A 19,834-nucleotide genomic window follows, 5' to 3' on the forward strand; every position below is an offset into this window, starting at 1 on the left:
GGAACGGATTGCGAGACAAGAGCTGCAAGTAGAAAGCTTGTGAAAGTGGTGGATGGAAGGCTTAGTACTCCGTAGGCCGAGGAGATATAGATCTGCAGCATCCATACTCCGTAGAGCGGAGTGTTTACTGCGTAGTGTGAACTGTGGAGTACGGAAGAGAGAGACCAGAAGACCAAGACTAAGAGACAGAGAGAGGGAGGATATGGTCACGTGGAGTTGTGCTGAGTCGGGTTAGCTATTCACCGCCCGGGTGCGGCAGAAAACGCCAACGCGATTCCCGAGGAATTTCATGAAGATGCTGAAGGTCGACCTTCTTTAACCTCATCGTCTTCCCCCATTGTTGACCTGCCGTGCTCGGTCTTGCAGTATACGCTGGACTTACTATCGTGACAAAATGCCTCTTATCAACGAGTCCCACGACTCCCTCCCGTGTGAGTCCCCCGTATCATCTACCTAACCGCCTTCCACCTTTCGTTTCCTCCCCTCTAATCGAAATGTTTTCTCCCCTCTACAGATATCGATGCTGGGCCTACTGCTCGAGCTCGAGCGGATGCGGAGAGGCTTATCGCCGCCGAGCTGCCGTCCAATTACTCCTCGTCAATTCATCCTTCCATCCCCGCATTCCCCGAGTCTCAGTTCTCCCCCCTCATGCAGCAGGAGGTCGAGCGGAAGGCCGCGGGACTGCCGTTGGTCGGCGGCATTGATCTCTCGCGATATGAAGCCCCCGAACCCCCTTCACGATCCTCGGATGCGGGGTCGACGCCGAATCTGGAGGAGTGGCGCCAAACCTTGCAAAGGGCGTACACGGCCAGCTCCCATTTGTCCATGCGACACGAGAATCTGGCGCTGCTCGAGGAGAACGGCAAGAACGCGTGGTTGATAGGCAACTCGCAACTGGAGGATATTCTACGCGGCTTGGAAAAGGAATTGGCCGAGACCAAAGAAGCTGCGGAGACGGTCAACAAAGAACGGAAACTGGCCCAGGAGGCTAGCAGAGGTGAGCTTGCGGGGCTGGAAGAATCCTGGAGGAAAGGAGTGGGTGCAACATTGGATGTGGAACTGGCTGCGGAGTCCCTGCGGATGCAAATCTTGGACCAGAGACGTCAGCTTGCACAGCAGCACAGCCGGTAAAGGCGGCCCTTATCTCACGGCCCGTTGGTTCGTTGGATTGCATTGGAACCAGCCCAGCCCCTGCTCACCTCGAGAGAGGGGATTGCCAAGTCATGCGAACCAGTTGCATCTGGCACCGCCGGAAAATGCCTGACTCGGGGCTCCGGCGACATGTTGGAATCGATATTGTGGACGCTGTCGGGTAGTCTCATGGGCCACTCTTTCATTTCTTCCTTTTATTATTCCCTGTGGGCCATTTGCACTGCCCTACGCCGATGTTTTTGATTGAGAGCGACCATTATGCCAAGTCGACCGAGCACATAGTGAATGATCGCCGGGACGATGTGTTTAGGTGCTTCTAGAGGAGGGACCGGACACTGGGGACCGGATTGGATGGAAAAACTATTGGAAACGTTAGCGCCTTCACTCCCCACTTTATGAGGAGACCAGGCGTTCCGGAGTCCAGCTGTTGTCAATCAAACCCGGTCAAAACTGAGCAAAGCAGCGATTCCAGTGCGGGGGAGAAGCAGAAAGGAAAGCAGAATCAGTCTTGGCTTCCCCCACACGCCAATCTCGGCCTCTCCTCTAGCACCAATAACCATCTTGACTAGCCTCGCGGATGCGCAGCCTGGTCCGTTGACACCTCAGCTAGCCGTTGCCCTTTCAGTCACTTGGCTTACGACTTTGTCGTCACCTCGTCGGCTTTTACTTTCTTTGCTTCCCGCCGCATCCTTTATGCGCAGCGCTTGGTTCTGATTAATGAGACGAGTATCTCTACGCGTCAATTGCGTTGTCTCGGTCGGTCGGACGTGGTGGATTGGAATTGATTTTGATACCCTTGCAAGTGCATGTTTCTATTCTGCGCGTTCTCTCCTCTTTGGCTCTGCTGCAACTTATGTACACTAAAGCACCTGTAGAACAGGGAAAGAAAGGTCCAGCAACTTCCTGCAGCCCCGTATACGGGATTTCTTTTTCCTTCCCCCTTGGCAAGGCTCCTCTCTTAGTCGACCTTCACGTATAATATCGCCCTCTATTATGCGGGGAACTTGTGGCGGCGGTGATGATCCGTGGGTAGAACTTTGATATGGGCCATGCTGCGTAGATGATTCGGTCTATGCCTTCCCCCCTGGTCCGCAAGCTCTGGGTCTGGCATCGCATTGATCGACTTGAATCATGTTCTGGCTTCCTTTTCCGAGTGAGGGACTTTTGACTTGTGCGGGGATGAATTTGTCCCAAGAGTTCCTATCGTCCGTCCAGAGGTCCGAGAGAAAAGACCTTTTCCATCATCCTGGCATTGCGTGAGGGGCGATATCTATTCCTGGTGTACAGGAATCGGTATAAATTGCTACTGGGATCCTCCCCTGGACGAGAATCTTTTCCCTTCTCTCGAATTGAACCAGGGTTCTTTCTTCTCCCTGTCTCTTCCCTAGTTCAATCAATCCCCCTTCCTATTCAGTACTTATAGTCTTTTTGTCCCAACTGATTAATACCTTCTCTTTCTTGGTGACAACCCTCTCCCACACCAGGAACCATGACCATCCCCGAGGAGGTCGATATTATCATCTGCGGCGGTGGCAGCTCCGGCTGTGTCCCGGCCGGCCGTCTGGCGAACCTGGACCATAATCTATCGGTTCTGCTGATCGAAGCCGGCGAGGATAACTTGAACAATCCATGGTCAGCGCTTAGCCCAGCCCCAGTCTCCCATACAATTGTAGACTGACGGAGAGTCTATGCATCCAGGGTCTACCGTCCCGGCATCTACCCCCGGAACATGAAGCTGGACTCCAAGACAGCCTCGTTCTACTACTCTCGCCCGTCGGAGCACCTCGATGGCCGACGAGCTGTCGTGCCCTGTGCCAATGTGCTTGGTGGAGGCAGTTCGATTAACTTCATGGTACCAAGCCCTCTTACCCTGTTAGCCCTAACGACCATACCCCTATCACTACATATTGTCTATCATTGCAGATAGCTGGATACTGACAGTGATCCATGTAGATGTACACCCGCGCCTCGGCCTCGGACTACGACGACTGGCAAGCCCCCGGCTGGAAGACCGACGAGCTGATCCCGCTCATGAAGAAGCACGAGACGTACCAGCGTGCCTGCAACAATCGTGACATTCACGGCTTCGAGGGACCTATCAAGGTGTCCTTTGGCAACTACACCTACCCCATCGCGCAGGACTTCCTCCGCGCCGCCGAGTCCCAGGACATCCCTACCACCGATGATCTGCAGGATCTGAAGACTGCGTACGTGAACATCGCCTCGGGTACTTTTATGCCAATTACTAATGGATTTGGGGGACTGGTAGTCATGGAGCAGAGCATTGGCTGAAGTGGATCAACCGGGATACTGGTATGTTTTCTATATTATCATCGACTACGCACCACCCAGACCCTAACATCCATTTCCAGGCCGACGCAGCGACGCCGCCCACGCGTACGTGCACAGCACGCGCGCCCGGCACTCGAACCTGCACCTGAAGTGCAACACCAAGGTGGACAAGATCATCATCGAGAACGGACGCGCCGTGGGTGTGGCCACCGTGCCAACCAAGCCGCTGGACGGACGCGATCCGCCGCGTCGCATCTTCCGCGCGCGCAAGCAGATCATCCTCAGCAGCGGCACGCTCAGCTCGCCCCTCGTCCTGCAGCGTTCAGGTGTCGGCGACCCCGACAAGCTGCGCCAGGTCGGTATCAAGCCGGTGGTCAACCTGCCCGGCGTGGGCCGCAACTTCCAGGACCACTACCTCACGTTCTCGGTGTTCCGGGCCAAGCCGGACGTGGAGTCGTTCGATGACTTCGTGCGCGGCGACCCCGAGGTGCAGAAGAAGGTGTTTGAGGAGTGGAATCTCAAGGGCACGGGGCCGTTGGCGACGAACGGTATCGACGCGGGCGTGAAGATCCGGCCCACGCAGAAGGAGCTCGACGAGATGAAGAAGTGGCCGACTCCGGAGTTCGTCGATGGTTGGGAGTCGTACTTTAAGAATAAGCCGGACAAGCCGGTTATGCATTATTCGGTCATTTCGGGGTATGCACCAGAGAAGCAAAGAGAAAAGGAGCAAATGCTGACAGTCATCTCCTGTTATACAGTTGGTTCGGTGACCACATGCACATGCCCCCGGGCAAGTTCTTCACCATGTTCCACTTCCTGGTACGCAATCCTCTTCCTGGTCCCCTATCTCTCTTCTTCTTGACATGTTCCATCTCTAATCCAAAAATAGGAATACCCCTTCTCCCGAGGCTCAACTCACGTCCAATCCCCCGACCCCTACGAAACCCCCGACTTTGACGCCGGCTTCATGAACGACAAGCGCGACATGGCCGCCATGGTCTGGGGCTACATCAAGTCACGCGAGACGGCGCGCCGCATGAGCTCGTACGCCGGCGAAGTGACCTCGCATCACCCGCTGTATGCCTACAACTCGCCCGCCCGCGCCTTCGATATGGATCTCGCGACTTCCAAGGCCTACGCGGGTCCGAATCATTTGTCGGCGGGTATTCAGCATGGTTGGTCTCTCTTTCCCCTTTTTTCTTTTCCCCTTTGACTGAGACGTGAATCAAATTCTAGGCACATGGTCTCATCCGGTCGAGCCCGGTAAGGCTCCCACGTCGGTGCATTTGAATTCCAACCAGGTGGAAACGAGAGAACCGTTGGAATACTCCAAGGAGGATATCAAGGAGATTGAGAAATGGGGTATGTCTTTTCCCTTCCTTTCCTTTCCTTTCCATCCTGATTATGAGAAAAATGGACAACCCAAACTAACAAACCCCTCCCACAAAGTCCAACGCCACGTCGAAACTACCTGGCACTCGCTGGGAACTTGCAGCATGGCGCCTCGCGAAGGCAGCTCGATCGCCCCGCAAGGCGGCGTGGTCGACGAGCGTCTTAACGTCTACGGTGTTAAGGGTCTGAAGGTTTGCGATCTGTCCATCTGTCCGGATAATGTCGGGTGTAATACGTTTAGCGTGAGTTCTTCTTTCCCCCCCCCCTCCCTTCCCACCTCCCCTTGTATTTCTATCGAATGAGAGGGGAGAAAGGGAGTTAGAGATAGAAAATTCGAAATGCTAACGCCTTGACCTAGACCGCTCTCCTGATCGGCGAGAAGTGCGCTATGCTTACGGCCGAGGACCTGGGTTACTCAGGGGATGCGCTAGACATGAAGGTCCCGACTTATCATGCGCCGGGCGAGTTTGCGAATCTGTCTCGCTTGTAGAGGGTAGAAGGTAGCTCGGTAGGTGGGTTATCTTAGTTAGTTGATGTAGGGGTTGGTTATGTTGTTAGTTTGAAATTTGTCTGTATAGTTCAGAATGGAACCTCAATTATTTCGTTAATTATGGATTGTTTCTCTTGGGGTCGTATGTACAATTCAATAATAAGTATGTCTCGGTAAACTTCTCCTTGCATAATATCATCCCTTGCAGCGGCTTTAATCCCACCTCAGAGACGGCTAGGCTTCGAATAGCATACACAGCGCAAGAATTGCTCAATAGCTCTTAAATCTTCTTTTCCGGAAGCGCCAGATTCACGTCCACCCCGTCCCGAGATATCTCAAAGAGCGGCTTCTCCGCAATAGCATCAGCAGTCTTCTGATCAGCCTTCCGGTTCCACTCGTCCACCTCCTTGCACATTCCCTCCAGGGTGGTTATGGGCGCGGAATAGCCCAGTCCGCCCTGTTCGGGACTGAGGCGAGCGCGCGAGTCGTCGGCTATGACGTGGACGTTTGAGATCGAGAACAGTCCCGGTTGCAGCTGGGCCAGATCGCGCTTGACCTTGGGGAGCCAGGGGAGGTAGAGATGTTGGAGGAGCGCGTACCACTCCACCATGTAGGAGATAAGGAAGAACGGAACCGCCGGGACAACCGGGAAGCTCATGGGAGTTTTGACCAGCGTGGTCAGGAGAAGGTAGAGGTCGCCGAAGGTGATTGCCGGGTTGGGGTCGGTCACGATGAAGGCCTGTCCGCCGATGTCCGGGAGTTGGTCGCTGTGCTTGGTGTGCTCGATCAGTCGCTGCTCGTATAGGAGATGGCCGATGGAAACGTTCTCGGCGTTGACGAAACTTTGGATGACGTCGTACAGCCAGCTGGAAATTGATTAGACAATATTTTCTACAGCCAAAAAAAGAAACAGGAGAGGTCTGCCCTACCTTGGGGCGCCTCCAATCCGGAGATAGTGCCCAACGATGGTGGCGCTGTTATCGACCCCGACGCCGTAGATGCCATTGGTAGGACGAATACAACCGGTTCGGAAATTGGATGTAAGGTCATCGGCGCCGCGGATCATTCCCTCTGCCTCGGCTTTGGTCGCAGCATAGTTGCTAAAGAATTCATTGTGCTCCTTGGGCAACTGGTCCGAATCCCTCATCACCTGCGCCAGGTACTTCGGGGTCTGCGTCCAGGGGGTAAGCCAATAAGACGGCGGACGGATAGTGACAGAGCCCGATGATGTGGCCACCAGACAGCTCGCGCCGGCGCGTTTGGCGGCTTTCAACACATTGGCAGTCCCGCCCACATTCACGTTCCGGCAAAGAGGCAGGAAGGCCTTGTGTCGCTCCGCGGGTCTGATCGCTGCCGCGTTGTGGAACACGGTCAAAGGTAGGTCGGCAACCGTCGGGGACCATGCCTGCAAGAACGCGCTCAGAACGGCACTTTCGTCCACAATGTTGGTTTGAACAAAGGCAACCCCCTGATCGAGAGTCTCGCGCCTGGGAGCCTGAAGGTCCAGAACGCGGATAGCCGCCGGATTCTCGCCGCGAGCCAGAAGATGTGTCACCACCCAGTTGCCAACCAGGCCTGCAAGAACTTGTTAGTCAATTCTACCCCTGAGTGTAAATTGCAAAGACGCCGAGTACATACCGGAACCGCCAATCACGACGTATCTCCGATTCTGTCTTGGAGGAAGACTCTTGCTCACGTCGACGGGCGAGTGAATGGCCTTTTCATGAGCTGCTTTGATTTCGTCCACGGTCCAGCGGCGAGGAGAAAGGCGACGAGCCTCCTCTGGCACCCATTTCAAGCCCCGGTTCAGGTGATAGAGATAGAGAAATCCCACGCCTCCAAGGCATGTGAGAAGGAATGGAAGCAGCATCCTTGTTTCCGTGTGTACAGTGGCAGAGGGTTTCTATCGGGGGAGTTCAGACGATCTATAAGCCAGCAACCTCAATCATCGTCACTCGTATACAAGAGGAAGTATCACACTCAGTGATAGTGTGGAAAAGAAACCGATGTTTACACAGTCACTCATCTGAGGCTGCGGACCAGGAGAATTCCGGCTGTCGGTGATTTCTTGACCGCGAATCAAATTCACAGCGAGGAGGAAAGAGGTGATAGACAGGCGAGAGTGAATTGACCGGGCTTAACCCCTAAGGAACTAGTGAGCTCGGTTAGGCCGTTGGAGCACTGGGGTGCATACTGGATGGAGCAAGTAGTCCGTATCCACTTTCCACACGGGCCCTGGTGGAGGCGATCCAGGGGTATGGGAGAGTACATTGTGGGTCTGTGCTATGGTTGCCAGGTTGGTGGTCCGAGTGCAAATTGCAGAGGTCTTGAAGATAGAATAGCCTCGGCGCCTGGAAAGCAGTTGTTCAGGACTTCTTCAATCCTTCTAGTTATCAGATACCTCTAACTGACTAACGTAATTCCCGGGCGAGTGGCCACCCCACTTCAACTTCCTTACCATAAAATTAATTAAGTTATTCAATCATCAACCACGCTACCAAAGATGAGTCAATTATCTCAAAATCTCGAGAATCAAGAGGGGAGGATCCTACTCGCAATTGAAGCCATTCAAAATAAAGAATCACGTCCCTGAAATCCATTTGAGCGGCGAAGACGACGTCGAGACGGAGAAGATCTCCAACGAGATTAATTTGGTCATCCAAACTCGCGTTGAGGAAATGGGGGATCGTCTACAGCTTGAAAACCACGAACGAGCGTTTCTTTGTAATCAGCTTCTACTCATCCCCCATCGGACATATCTCTGGGTTACTCTGATCTTTGACGTGATTGAGAACAGCATCAGCTACACGAATGCCAAAGTGCAAGAGATCATGCACACACTCCCCAGGACAGTCGACGAAGCATACGAGAGGATCTTGGATCGGAGTCCCGACCGGGCGAAAGCCCAACGACTTCTCCATATTGTTGTCGCTGCTGTCAGGCCGATGACCCTCAAAGAAATGAGGATCGCCCTTGCCGTGGGTCCAACTCATCGTACGTACGAGGAGCTCGACCTCGAGTCAGAGACATGATTTCCCACCGTGGCGAGAAATCTGTGCGGGCTTTTCGTGGCTATCATTGATTCAAAGATATATCTGTTGCATCAAATTGCAAAGGAATTTTTGGTGCAAAAGGCAGAGATTACACTAGCACCATGCGCGGAGCGGGGATCCTCAACGGGTCACGTACCTATCGAGCATCGGCCGCATAACGATGTCGCGCCCGCTTGCTGGAAACATTCTTTGATACCATCCGAATCAAACAATCTTATGACTGAGATATGTACTACATATCTTTTGTTTGAAGACTTTGAATATCTTTCCGAGAGCCATACCCAAGAACACGATTTCTTAGAATACGCCGCCAAGAATTGGGCCAGTCACTTTCGCAAGGTGTCAACCGAAGGACAATCGGCGACTTTGAAATCAGTGACTGAAGTGTTCCAACGTGATACCAGGCGATTTCATGTGTGGTTTAGTATATACTGGCCGTGGCCGGATTGAGATAAACGCCGTTTCTCCGACATTTTGCTAGTATCATATCTTGGCCTGGACTTGAGAGTCAAGGCTTTGGTAGGCACCAAAGGCCAAGGTTTAGGTGACAAGGGCTTTGATGGAGAGGACACGTTATTTTATGGGTCTGCTTTGACATTGGCAGCCAAAAATGGACATGAAAGAGTCGTCAATGTCCTCCTCGATGCGGGGGCTGGTGGTAAACCCTCTTATTTTAGGGGTGGATCGTATCAGCCACTGGAGCAGGCTGCTGCCAATGGACATGTACGGATCGTGGAAATTCTTTTGGACCGGGAAAAAAGGCACCTAGATACAGCGGATTCTTCAATGTCTATAGCACTCCGGCACGCAGCGGCAGATGGTCACGAGGAAGTTGTGAGGCTTGTCCTAGCCGCCGGAGCTAATGCAGAGGGTGATTCCCAGAATGAATCACCGCTCCTATCAGCCGCAACGCAGGGCCATGTGGGCATCGTGAAACTTTTGCTGAAACAAAGGGGCATTGACCCGATGCAGCGGAGTGCAACAGGAAGCACGCCGCTTATCCTGGCGGCTGCAGGAGGCCACGATGCGTTAGTCAAACTTCTTCTCTGCGTCGAGGGAGTCGACCCGGATTGTCGCAATCACGACAACACTTCACCTCTTACGTTAGCGCAACGGGCGGTCACATGGAGGTAGTCAAGCTTCTGATCGCGACAAATGCCGTTCATCTTGACGTGAAAGATTCGTCCACGAGTCGGACTCCACTTCTCTGGTCTCTCGCAGCAGGGCACGAATCAATATCCAAGCTTCTTCTAGAGAGCGGAGCCCAAGATATTGAATCGATCGACTGTCTTTCAATTGATCGTACCGCACTATCCATTGCTGCCGAGCTCGGCAACGAGACTCTGGTCGATCTTCTATTAGGCAGGGGAAAGGCGTACCCAAACTCCAGGTCCGCATACAATCGTACGCCGCTGTCATACGCCAGTGAAAGTGGCTGGGCTAGCATTGTAAAAAAGCTATTGGACACGGAAGACGTGGACTCCGATCTCGCCGATACCTATTATGGGCGGACACCGCTCTCATGGGCCGCAGCGAACAGTCATCTCGAGGTGGTCCGACTATTGTTGCACTCGACTGCGGTGGATGCCAGCTCTCGAGATACCATGTATGGACGCACGCCATGCGCATGAGCACTCGCGCACCAACATCTGGACGTCGCTCATCTGATCCAAAATGAAGAGATGCGAAGAATGCCGGACCATGCTTTTGAGGAAATAGCATCCCCCGAGGACGACGGCGATGGCGGTGTTGATTCGCAGTCCATGTTGCCATGGCCTGTGCCGAGATTGAAGATATATACTTATGTAGATATCGAGTAGGCTCTAGATAGCATACTGTTGGGTTAGCTACGCATGGATGCACTGATGTGATCTAAATGAAGGAAGTCGATTGAGGCGGGTGAGGTGCACCTATGCTTGGCAGAATGCAACCTCGGGCATTCAGTCCCTGCAGGGCCCACGTGCCGTCCCGTCAGCAGGTACGGATACGGTATCTTACACTGGTGTATTGACCATAATTTATATATTTACTATAACTAATTTAGTTATTGAGTGGGAGAAAGCACCCCAGAGATTTCAGATCGATAACTTCGGAATTTCGGAATCAAGCCGGGGACAGTTCCGGGTGGATCGTGGAAGTGGAGAACCAACTCCAGACCGGAGCACTCCGTAGAAAGCATTCCAGTTCCCAAATCCCAAATCCCAAGTCCCAAGTCCCAAGTCCCAAGCCGCATGGATACCCAAGAAACAAAGACAGACAGAAAGAAATCGGCAAACCGGCACGCGCGGCAAACCGGACCCGAGCGAGGATGCATCTCATCCCTTGGCATTTGTCCTCACTTCTCTCTTTCTTCTCTCAACATCCCCGTCTGGGGTAGAGGAGTCACGCCATCCACCACGATGGCCCGTGGGGAAGTTTAGGCCTCCAGTTTTACTTTTAGCGGATGGCCCCATTGTGATATCCTGCCGTGGGAGGTTTGCACGACACACCCATCTGTCGGTCTACCTTGCCTGTCTGTACCACCGTATGCTAAGGCCGCAAAGGAACTAATGATATTTAATACTGATAGGCAATTAGGTAGTTATACGCTCCACTCAACAGTCAGCGGTCAGCACCTACAGGGTCCGTATCACACCTCACATCTCACAAACTAATACATACATGCATTCCAAGTTTGCAAGTTGCAACTGGCAATCGCCGTGAGAGGTGGGGACTCGGAAAGCGCAGACCCATCAAAGTATTCCGGAGAGTAATGTTCTTGACGATCTCTCTGGTGGCCTCGGCCTCTGCTCCCACAACCGGGACTTGGACAATGAAATCGCAACCGCCGTCCCTGCAACGACCTCGGTTACTTCTTGTTTCCCTCCAGAACCACCCCCGGGCTTTGGTGGTGGAGAACATAACCGGGGAGGACCTAGTAAGGTCATGAGCGATCCTGGTTTTGATCCTAGTCCCTGGATGAAGAAGGAAGGACTGGAGTATTCAATACGTAGGCGGAGGTGACAATGGACGGTAGACGATGGGGAATCCTTCTCATTATTCATGACAACCTTATCAACTATCAACTATCAAGTCAGATACGTTATAAGTTAGTTATAGCACTCAAGGCCCCACCTACCTGGCTCATTATTAAGAATTAAGTAGACGCTAATCTTCGCACTGGAAATAAAACTGTGAATCCTGCCCACTGCTGGATTCCTTGGCCTTTTTTTTCCTTTTTTGTTTTTTTCCTCCGAAGGTGCTGCTAGTTAGTGCGTTTTAGAGCTTCTTTCTTTTTTTTTTTCCCTTTGACGTTTACGGGGCTTGTTGGTGCATTGCATTATTTTCCATAACCACTAACTACTTAATATTGGGCAGCTTTGGGAAGTCTACAGACAGTTATTGGGGAGGAAAAAGGAAAAGAAAAGAGAGAGAAAAAGACTGCCCGCTTGAAATAGTTCGACGCTATATTTCCCCCTCCCCCCCATCTTCCACCTTTACTTCTCTACTTTCATACTCTCATACTCTATCTTCTCACAAACAGACATACTATAGACTGAGCCCTTAGCAACCCAAGCCGAATTGTAGGAGGCTGGTCCTTCCACCATTTTCTAGAAATATGTCCGCGTCCCAGCATCCCCCGCCTGAGTCACAAAAATGGCCCCAGCATCGCCATGAGTCCACGCCAGCAGATACCCATTCTATCGACAGTTCAACCACGTCCGAGGATACTATCGAGGTGGAAGCGCTGGCCCAGAGCCTGTCGGCCCATGCGTCTCGCCTGTCCCAGCCCTCTTTGGCTCGGAAGATCACATCCATCGCAACCAACGGGACGTCGGATCCGAATTACGAGGTCGACTTCGAGGACGAGGAGGATCGGACGAATCCCAAGAACTGGTCACTGAAATACAAGGCTTTCGGTATTGCGGTGTTATCGTATAATACTCTGATCGTGTGCGTGGTTATCCTTGTTCGCTGTTCGATGGCTTTGGTGAACGGGCTGACTGACTGACTCTGCTCCAGCGTCCTATATTCAACCTCGTACACTTCGGGTGTGGCAGAGATCGCTGCGGAATTCGACTCCTCTAATACCATCGTCACCTTGGGCTTGACATTCTATCTGATTGGCCTGGCAATTGGCTCCATGTTCATGGCACCCTTGAGTGAGGTGTACGGCCGAAAGCCGGTTTCCATCGTCTGCCTGTTCATCTTCACCGTGTTGATCATCCCCTGTGCCCTGGCTAAATCTGTGGAGGCACTCATCGTGGTACGCTTCATTGGCGCCCTGTTCGGAAGTGTCATGATTTCCACCGCCCCAGGAATGGTATCGGATCTAGTCAATGATGAGCAGCGGGCTCTAGCCATGTCGATCTGGAGTATTGGTCCCGTGAATGGTCCAGGTTCGTCCCTGTCTTGGGTTTCAATTGGTGTCGGTAATTTACTTATCAAATCATACAGTGCTGGGTCCCATTATTGGAGGATTTGTCACGCAGTACTTGGGATGGCGATGGATGTGCTGGATAGCGTTGATCCTGTCGGGCGTGGCGCTGGCCTTCTCCTGTGTCATGGAGGAGACGTACGGGCCCATCATCCTTCAGAAAAAGGCAGCGCGTCTACGCAAGGAGACCGATGATTCGCGCTGGTGGAGTCGATACGACCAGAAGACCAGCCTCGGAGAGATGTTGAAAGTGAACTTGGGACGGCCATTTGTTATGGCCGTAACCGAGCCCATCTGGTGAGCCAAAGAGCCAGTCCTCCTGAAAGGCCGCTTCAACGATGAACTAACAGACTCTCAGTATATTCTGGAACATCTATATTGCCATCGTTTACGGCATTCTTTACCTTTGCTTCACGGCCTATCCCATCGTTTTCCGTGACATTCGCGGATGGTCGCTAGGCCTCTCGGGTCTGGCATTCCTAGGCATCGGCACTGGCTGTCTCATCACCATCGTATGCGAACCGCTGATCCGTCGCATGATCAACAGCCATCGCATCGACCCTGAGACCGGAAAAGTGGCCCCGGAAGCCATGGTATCGATCGTCTGTATCTCCGCCATTCTCATCCCCGCCGGTGAACTCTGGTTCGCGTGGACCTGTGCCCCGGCTTCCATCCACTGGATAGTGCCCATACTGGCAGGCGTCCTCTTTGGCGCGGGAAATACCGGTGTCTTCATATACGCGTCCAACTACCTTACTTACAGCTACGGCGTGTACGCTGCATCCGCCATGGCGGGTAACTCCGTCATACGAAGTGTCCTTGGAGGTGTTCTGCCACTCGTTGGCACGTATATGTACGCGGGAATCGGGCCCAATTGGTCCGGTACGCTGCTGGGCCTGCTCGAGGTCCTCATTATCCCGATCCCTTTTGTGTTTTATAAATACGGGTATAGGATCAGAGAGAAGAGTACGCTGATCAGGCGCATGCAAGAAGATAAAAGACGACTGGAAGGAAAGCGGAAGCGACTGATGCAGCGGCTGGAGGCCGCCGCCGCCCAAGCGGAGGCAACAGAGAAGGAGAAGGAGAAAATGGAGGTATGAAGAGGACAAGAAGTGGAAGGTATAGGTTGAGGGCAACGCCTGAGATGTCGATTATGACTGATCTTCATTTGTGGTTTTTCGCATACAAAAGTTCCTATTCCCCACATGGTTGGCGCGACCAGAGTTGGTCGCTCTTCTCGAGGCGCATTTATGGCATTTTTATTCATGGCGAGCCATAAACCATAAATCATGAACATAGTCAGACAAAGATAATAGATAATGGACCGGTTAATGAATGCAACGAAGACTTTCGGTTTACCGCATCTTTCGGGCTAGGGAAGCCCTCAGTAATGAAGCAATACTTCAGGTTGGTCGTTGGACTCTCCGCTCGACCTCCATTGAATCATAAAGAATTCTTTCGTATTCTCCAAGTGCGATCGCACCGGCGGGAAAGACCATGACCGCCTCGATATAGACGGTCTCACTGGCATTTGCTGACCGTCTCACGTAGCCGAGCACATTGACCCATGCACCCACGCGCAGCTCCTCCGACGTGACGGTCTCCAGGACTGCGTTGATATCAACCGATACGGTTGGTATATCAGTGATTGATTTCCGTCGGGGATAGTGATGCTCTAGTATCAAATGGCCCGTGGAAACGGAATAAGTTCTTACACTAAAGGTTGGAAACAATACCAATGAATCAGCGGGGAGTGTCATATGAACGGGAATAACAAAGAATCAGATGATCTACGCACCAGCCCAGGAAACGGACCTTGCAGTCAGCGGGGAGAGCGGCGAGGTCGGAGAGAAAGGTTCTCCTGGAGGGAAGGGGACCGTTCATCCCTCGAAAGTTCGAAGTGAACGGGGCATCATCGATAAGAGCAGGGAAATTCCGAGATCGAGGGAACGGAGAATGATAGAAAGGAGGAAAGAAGGCGGAAAGGTGAAGTTATTTTGGTTTCTATAAGGCCCGGTGGCACGTGACACACCGCATCCGATAGGCTCAGCGTATGTCATCGGCCAACGAGGGGAAAACGCAGTTCCTCCATCGCCGTCGCCTACTCTCGCCCTCGCTCTCTCACTCCTCTCGTCTCTGCTAGTCGGCAACATTCTTCCTCTCTTTCCCGGAGACCTTGCTATCCCTCAAGTCATTTACCTTCTGTCTGGCGTAAGATCCGATCGCGCGGTATCTCCCCCTCCGAATCTCGTCTGGTCTCGTCCCCCTCGCCTCTTATCTTCGTCCTTGAATCCCGCCGATCTCTCAGATCTGTTGTCAGACGATCGCAAAGAAAGTTTCTTTCCAGACCTTTCCAGAGTACATATTCTGCATCTCCGCCCAACAGACCCTCGTATTGAGTGGGTCATCGATTCCAAGATCCGCATCTACGCACGTCTCGTCTCATCTCTATCCGTCATGGTGTGGTCGTGGTTTGGTGGCGCCGCTGCCCAAAAGCGGAAGGATGCGCCCAAGGAGGCGATCCTGGCGCTACGAGAACATCTCGAAATGCTTCAAAAGCGAGAGGCGCACTTGACAACTCTGATGGAAGAGCAAGAGAATGTGGCGAAGAAGAATATCAGCACAAATAAGAACGGTATGGATTCGGACCCCCGATCACTGTTCATTGCTTGTCGTTGAGAGAATTATAATCCAACTAACGCAACCGCACTTCAGCCGCTAAGGCTGCTCTCCGAAGGAAAAAGGTCCATGAGAAGAACCTCGAACAGACTACGGCACAGGTCGCCCAGATGGAACAGCAGATCTACTCGATCGAAACGGCGAATATCAACCAGAAGACTCTGGAGGCGATAAAGTCGGCTAACACAGCCATGAGCCACATCCATGGCTCGTTGACTATCGACAAGGTGGACGAGACAATGTATGTGCTGAGTTTGAACAATCCGTTGCGACTATTCATACTAACAGCTGGGAAGGGATCAACTCCGGGATCAACATCAACTCAGCGAGGAAATCGCATCAGTCATCGCGAACAACCCGCTCGGCGAACAGCCAGACGAGTCCGAGTTGGACGCAGAACTCGAGGGTTTGGAACAGGAGGCCATGGACGAGCGCATGCTCAAAACCGGCACGGTACCCGTCTCAGATCAACTCAATCGGCTACCTGCCGCGGGGACTGGGGAACGTAAGTCATACCTTCTGAAGTTCTTTATCCACATAGGAAAAATGTATTCTAATCATGCAATCCACCCTTACAGTCAAGAACAAACCACAGAAGGCCGAGGAAGAAGACGAGGAAGCAGAGTTGGAGAAGCTGCGTGCAGAGATGGCCATGTGATGATTATAAAACGAAGCCCTTGTCTTTCTCTTGCCATGCTCTTCTTTTTTTCTCTTTCCATTATTAGGTCCCCTATATGAGCAATACCTTCTCTCTGCGTTTTTTCCCCTTCCTCATAACCGTTCAATCAGCAATCATGCGTCCATGTCATCGCGACTAACGGAGTTTTATCTACCATCTGCAGCTGAACCTTGGCTTTATTTTGTTTCTTCTCTTGTTTGAAAGTCCGGGATTCATCGACAGAAGGTGTCTTATTTCTTTTTTGTCTCCTGCTCTGTCTATTTGTGTCTGTCTACATTTTAGGTTCTTTTTTTGCATTTCTTGATTGGTCTCATAAACGTCCCTCTACCATCCCATTCACGATGGATATCTCATCTTTCTTCTCTTCCTCTTCTGGGCTCTATTTATTTAACCTGCCTAGCCTGCTAAACCTACTTCGCGGCGTTGCATGGTTTTCATCTATCTATATATTCTATTAGTTCGCCTTAACTACATTAAAGACCCAAGTCTATGTCCTAACCAAAAAATGTCTTTTTCAAGATCCATTGCTCTGGTATTATCCATGCCTTAGTGGCATCGCATGGTTGCATTAATCGTAAAACGTATCAGTTTCTACACCGCTAGAAGAGGCGAAGGAGCATAAATATACCTAATTATCTGAGGGCTCGTGTCCACATGGATTCAAGTTACAAACGGAGAATTACCGGACCAAAAAGAAAGAGGACCTTATCTAACAGGTCTAATTTGCATTGTTAGCAGCCGAGAAAGAAAAGAAAAAGAGTCACTATTTCCACCTTTTATTACATAGACAAAAGATGAAGACCAGACAGTAACGGCCACACTAAATTTGTTGAGAATGGACACCACCAATTAACTATTGAAAGAAAGAGAAAAAAAAGTAGACGACACATTGAACTCCGGGTTTTTGTCTCATACCATCATCCAGGGAGAAATGTATCCCGCCCATCCCAAATAAAATAAAAGGAGCTAATAAAAAATGGGGAAGAAAGGGATTCAACGAATAAATCAAGAGTAGGTTGTAGCCCTTTTCCAGCCTGTATTTTCAGGTCTGAAGGACTGGCTTTTTCACACTTGTAACCCCGGTTAAGGGAACCATGCGTAACTCTTGAGAGGGGCTCTGCGAGCACTATCAGTGGCCTCGCTGCACCATTTAGACTTCCATTCGCACTCCTGCGCGGCCGCCTCGATGAGAGCTTCCTTGCACTCGGCCGGCAGCTCCTCCAGGATCTCGGGGCTCAGGAATTCCGGATTCGACGGGTTGGCCACGCTGACGAAGCCGTTCGAGCCGAGATCATGTACGTCGCCGTCAGGGCCGGGAATCCCCAGATTGGAGTGTGGCGGCGTCTCGTAGTGAACGTCATGGATGGCGAACCGCCGCGAAAGCCCAGCCGGGATGGTGGAGAAGATCGATTCCTTGCCAGCTTCTTCTTCCTCGTTGTTCTCTTGCGTTTCATCTGGGGCGGTCGAGGCTTCGACAGGAGGTTCCTCGCCCTCGTCGCTGCCATTCGTCAGGCTGAGAGTCGACAGTTCCTGAGTGATTTTGGTCGCGACCCGCGGATCAGGAGGGGGTAAACGCTCCCAGCGCGCATGCGTGGGCTGCATGATTTTCGGGTACTGCAAGACATTGGTGTGGATGTCGTAGTATCCGTCCAGGTTTGCGCGACGAGCATGCGAAATGAGAGCATTGTAGTTACTAGGCAATGAGTCGTTAGAATGACGTGTTTAAAGAAACGAACCGGAAACGGGTTCACTCACCTAGCTTCACGAGCATGTTCAAGCATCCAATTATCCCCCGTAACGGTAATCTTCCGCTTTTTCGAATCAACCGCCTTCCCCACGGGAACAGGGACCGAAGGCACGGCCGTGTGATAGACACTACTGGCGCCATGCCACGCGACGTATTGGTTCCTGTTGTACGGCTCTCCAGGCCCGGGGAGTTTGTCCTCTGGGACGGCAACTTCGCCTTCAACGTCGCCGCGCTCTCGTGCTGCCTGAGCATGGTAGTCGTCGACGACCTTTTTCCCGCCCACGATGATCTTAGCGCCGAACTCTCTGAATACTGACCGGGCGGTTACCACGCCGATAGCTCGACCCTTGTAAGAATGGGGGATGATTTCGCGCTCGATGAGGTCGCGTTTGGCCTCGTCGTCGATGATTATCTTGTAGAGGAGTTTGTGCTTCTGGAAGAACAGATACGAGTCCCTGAAGCCGATGCAGCGAGCTGGCTCCGTAGACAGCATGTAATATCTCTCGCCGCGGTTGAGGATCGTGAACGTGCGCACCCTGTACTCTCGATCCCCCTTCAGAAGGCCGTTCTTGTCAACCTTGGTCTCGCCTTCCGGGTCGTCCGGAAGGGCCACTTCGTCGTCGATCACGTCCATCATGTTCCCTTCCTTGTCAATGGGCACCTGCGTGACGTGGGACGGGCCCCGGTTTCGAGCCCATCGTCCTCCACTCGCCGCCGGACGTCCTCGCTTCCTCTTCACCGGCGTGCTCGTGTGAATAGGTGTCTGCGGCGCTCCGTCCTCGGGCGCATCCCAATCCGGCGGACGGTTCTTCGGCGGTCGGCCTATGCGTCGTTTTCGCGGGATCGCGGAAGGGCGACCACCGGTGCGCGTAGGTGTATCCGCTCGCGACGGGGTATTGGACTCCTGCGTGGGCGTCGCGGCGGTCTCTTCCTCCGGGACCGGTTCGGGTTGCGCTTCGACGTCGGGATCGTCTTCCTTTTCCGACGCGTCTCCGGGGTCCTCTATGGCCGGGCTGGACGGGTTCGAGACGGGTGCATCGCCCATCTCTTCGTCGGAGGCATCGGGGAGGGGCGGAGGGGCGTTTCCTCGGGATCTGTTAGTACACACGCGCCCATGGGATACTTGTCTGCGAGAAATCCCAAAAAGGCGCAGAAAAGGGGAACGGGGGCAGTCAATGACTTACTCAGGGATTGAGCGGCTGCCTGGGCAGCTGCTCGAAGCTTCCTAGCCATCGCGACACCAAGTGATTGGGTTGGACGTGAGAGCCAAAAACTGCGAACGCGGCGATGGAATTATTGCTCGACGCCCTTTAGCCTCAGTCCTTCCGCAGCATCGCCAGGACCGGTCGGATGATCTGCCGCTCCGGGACCGGGATGAATGCTCACATGATGCAGTCCCTGTTTCTGCCTCAGGAATCAGTCAAGGTCACGTGCTGTGATCGAGAACCAGCCATGGACTTTCTTGGCGCTCGGGGATCTGCCGCATGATGTCATCGCCATCCCCTCCGGAGCACAATCACCCTTTGAGTAGGTACACGGCCAGTCTACGGTTCTACCCTTCTACACCGATGGTCGCTGGAGACCATTCAGGCCACTTGACGTGTCCAGTGCTCCCACTCCCAATACATTCTTCCCAAGGACGATTCCCCACCGGTCATTCGCCAGGAAGCTATGTTTAGCACCTTTTCGAGAACACCAGACAGCCCGGTTTCGAGATGGACACCGACGGAGTGACTCAACGATAAGGTATGCACAGACATTGTGGTTGACGTATGGGATGGGTCTGCACTCTGCAATCCTGCTTCGATTTCCATTTCACATGTCATCGAAACTCTCGAAGGGGAAAGGTCATTGGAAGGAATTCTCGAATTCCTCCGCTCCACCGGCGCCTACGGAGCGTTAGCTTGACCGTGGTGGGCATTGGACAAGCTCC

At 52.7% G+C, this 19,834-nt stretch overlaps 6 protein-coding genes across 6 annotated transcripts; 4 read left to right on the forward strand and 2 right to left on the reverse strand.

Moving 5' to 3' along the window:
- Window positions 1-394: 394 nt before the first annotated feature.
- KD926_007098 (pre-mRNA-splicing factor SPF27 family protein) lies at window positions 395-1,131 on the forward strand (the record flags this gene model as incomplete). The annotated part of the gene is made up of 2 exons (XM_053101392.1): window positions 395-431; window positions 515-1,131. The coding sequence occupies 2 exons, from the start codon at window positions 395-397 to the stop codon at window positions 1,129-1,131; spliced, it is 654 nt and encodes a 217-aa protein (XP_052960776.1).
- A 1,510-nt stretch (window positions 1,132-2,641) lies between these two features.
- KD926_007099 (GMC family oxidoreductase) lies at window positions 2,642-5,326 on the forward strand (the record flags this gene model as incomplete). The annotated part of the gene is made up of 10 exons (XM_053101403.1): window positions 2,642-2,784; window positions 2,851-3,004; window positions 3,106-3,359; window positions 3,422-3,465; window positions 3,525-4,140; window positions 4,203-4,263; window positions 4,334-4,619; window positions 4,681-4,806; window positions 4,894-5,078; window positions 5,195-5,326. 10 exons carry the CDS (start codon window positions 2,642-2,644, stop codon window positions 5,324-5,326), a joined length of 2,001 nt encoding a protein of 666 aa, XP_052960777.1.
- A 280-nt stretch (window positions 5,327-5,606) lies between these two features.
- Window positions 5,607-7,196, reverse strand: KD926_007100 (putative 3-beta hydroxysteroid dehydrogenase/isomerase family protein; the record flags this gene model as incomplete). Its single annotated transcript, XM_053101415.1, has 3 exons — window positions 5,607-6,192; window positions 6,256-6,901; window positions 6,965-7,196. 3 exons carry the CDS (start codon window positions 7,194-7,196, stop codon window positions 5,607-5,609), a joined length of 1,464 nt encoding a protein of 487 aa, XP_052960778.1.
- Window positions 7,197-8,004: 808 nt separating this feature from the next.
- KD926_007101 (uncharacterized protein) lies at window positions 8,005-10,010 on the forward strand (the record flags this gene model as incomplete). Its single annotated transcript, XM_053101426.1, has 3 exons — window positions 8,005-8,320; window positions 8,861-9,407; window positions 9,488-10,010. The coding sequence occupies 3 exons, from the start codon at window positions 8,005-8,007 to the stop codon at window positions 10,008-10,010; spliced, it is 1,386 nt and encodes a 461-aa protein (XP_052960779.1).
- A 1,967-nt stretch (window positions 10,011-11,977) lies between these two features.
- On the forward strand, window positions 11,978-16,133 carry KD926_007102 (MFS general substrate transporter; the record flags this gene model as incomplete). The annotated part of the gene is made up of 9 exons (XM_053101436.1): window positions 11,978-12,312; window positions 12,382-12,758; window positions 12,817-13,093; window positions 13,155-13,890; window positions 14,348-14,432; window positions 14,841-15,431; window positions 15,512-15,716; window positions 15,772-15,980; window positions 16,054-16,133. The coding sequence occupies 9 exons, from the start codon at window positions 11,978-11,980 to the stop codon at window positions 16,131-16,133; spliced, it is 2,895 nt and encodes a 964-aa protein (XP_052960780.1).
- A 1,104-nt stretch (window positions 16,134-17,237) lies between these two features.
- KD926_007103 (uncharacterized protein) lies at window positions 17,238-19,134 on the reverse strand (the record flags this gene model as incomplete). The annotated part of the gene is made up of 3 exons (XM_053101447.1): window positions 17,238-17,847; window positions 17,910-18,987; window positions 19,086-19,134. 3 exons carry the CDS (start codon window positions 19,132-19,134, stop codon window positions 17,238-17,240), a joined length of 1,737 nt encoding a protein of 578 aa, XP_052960781.1.
- Between the last annotated feature and the right edge of the window lie 700 nt (window positions 19,135-19,834).

The sequence above is a fragment of the Aspergillus affinis genome, assembly GCF_023601865.1.
Source record: "Aspergillus affinis strain CMG 70 chromosome Unknown NODE_3_length_628324_cov_86_750800, whole genome shotgun sequence".
Lineage (NCBI taxonomy): Eukaryota > Fungi > Ascomycota > Eurotiomycetes > Eurotiales > Aspergillaceae > Aspergillus > Aspergillus affinis.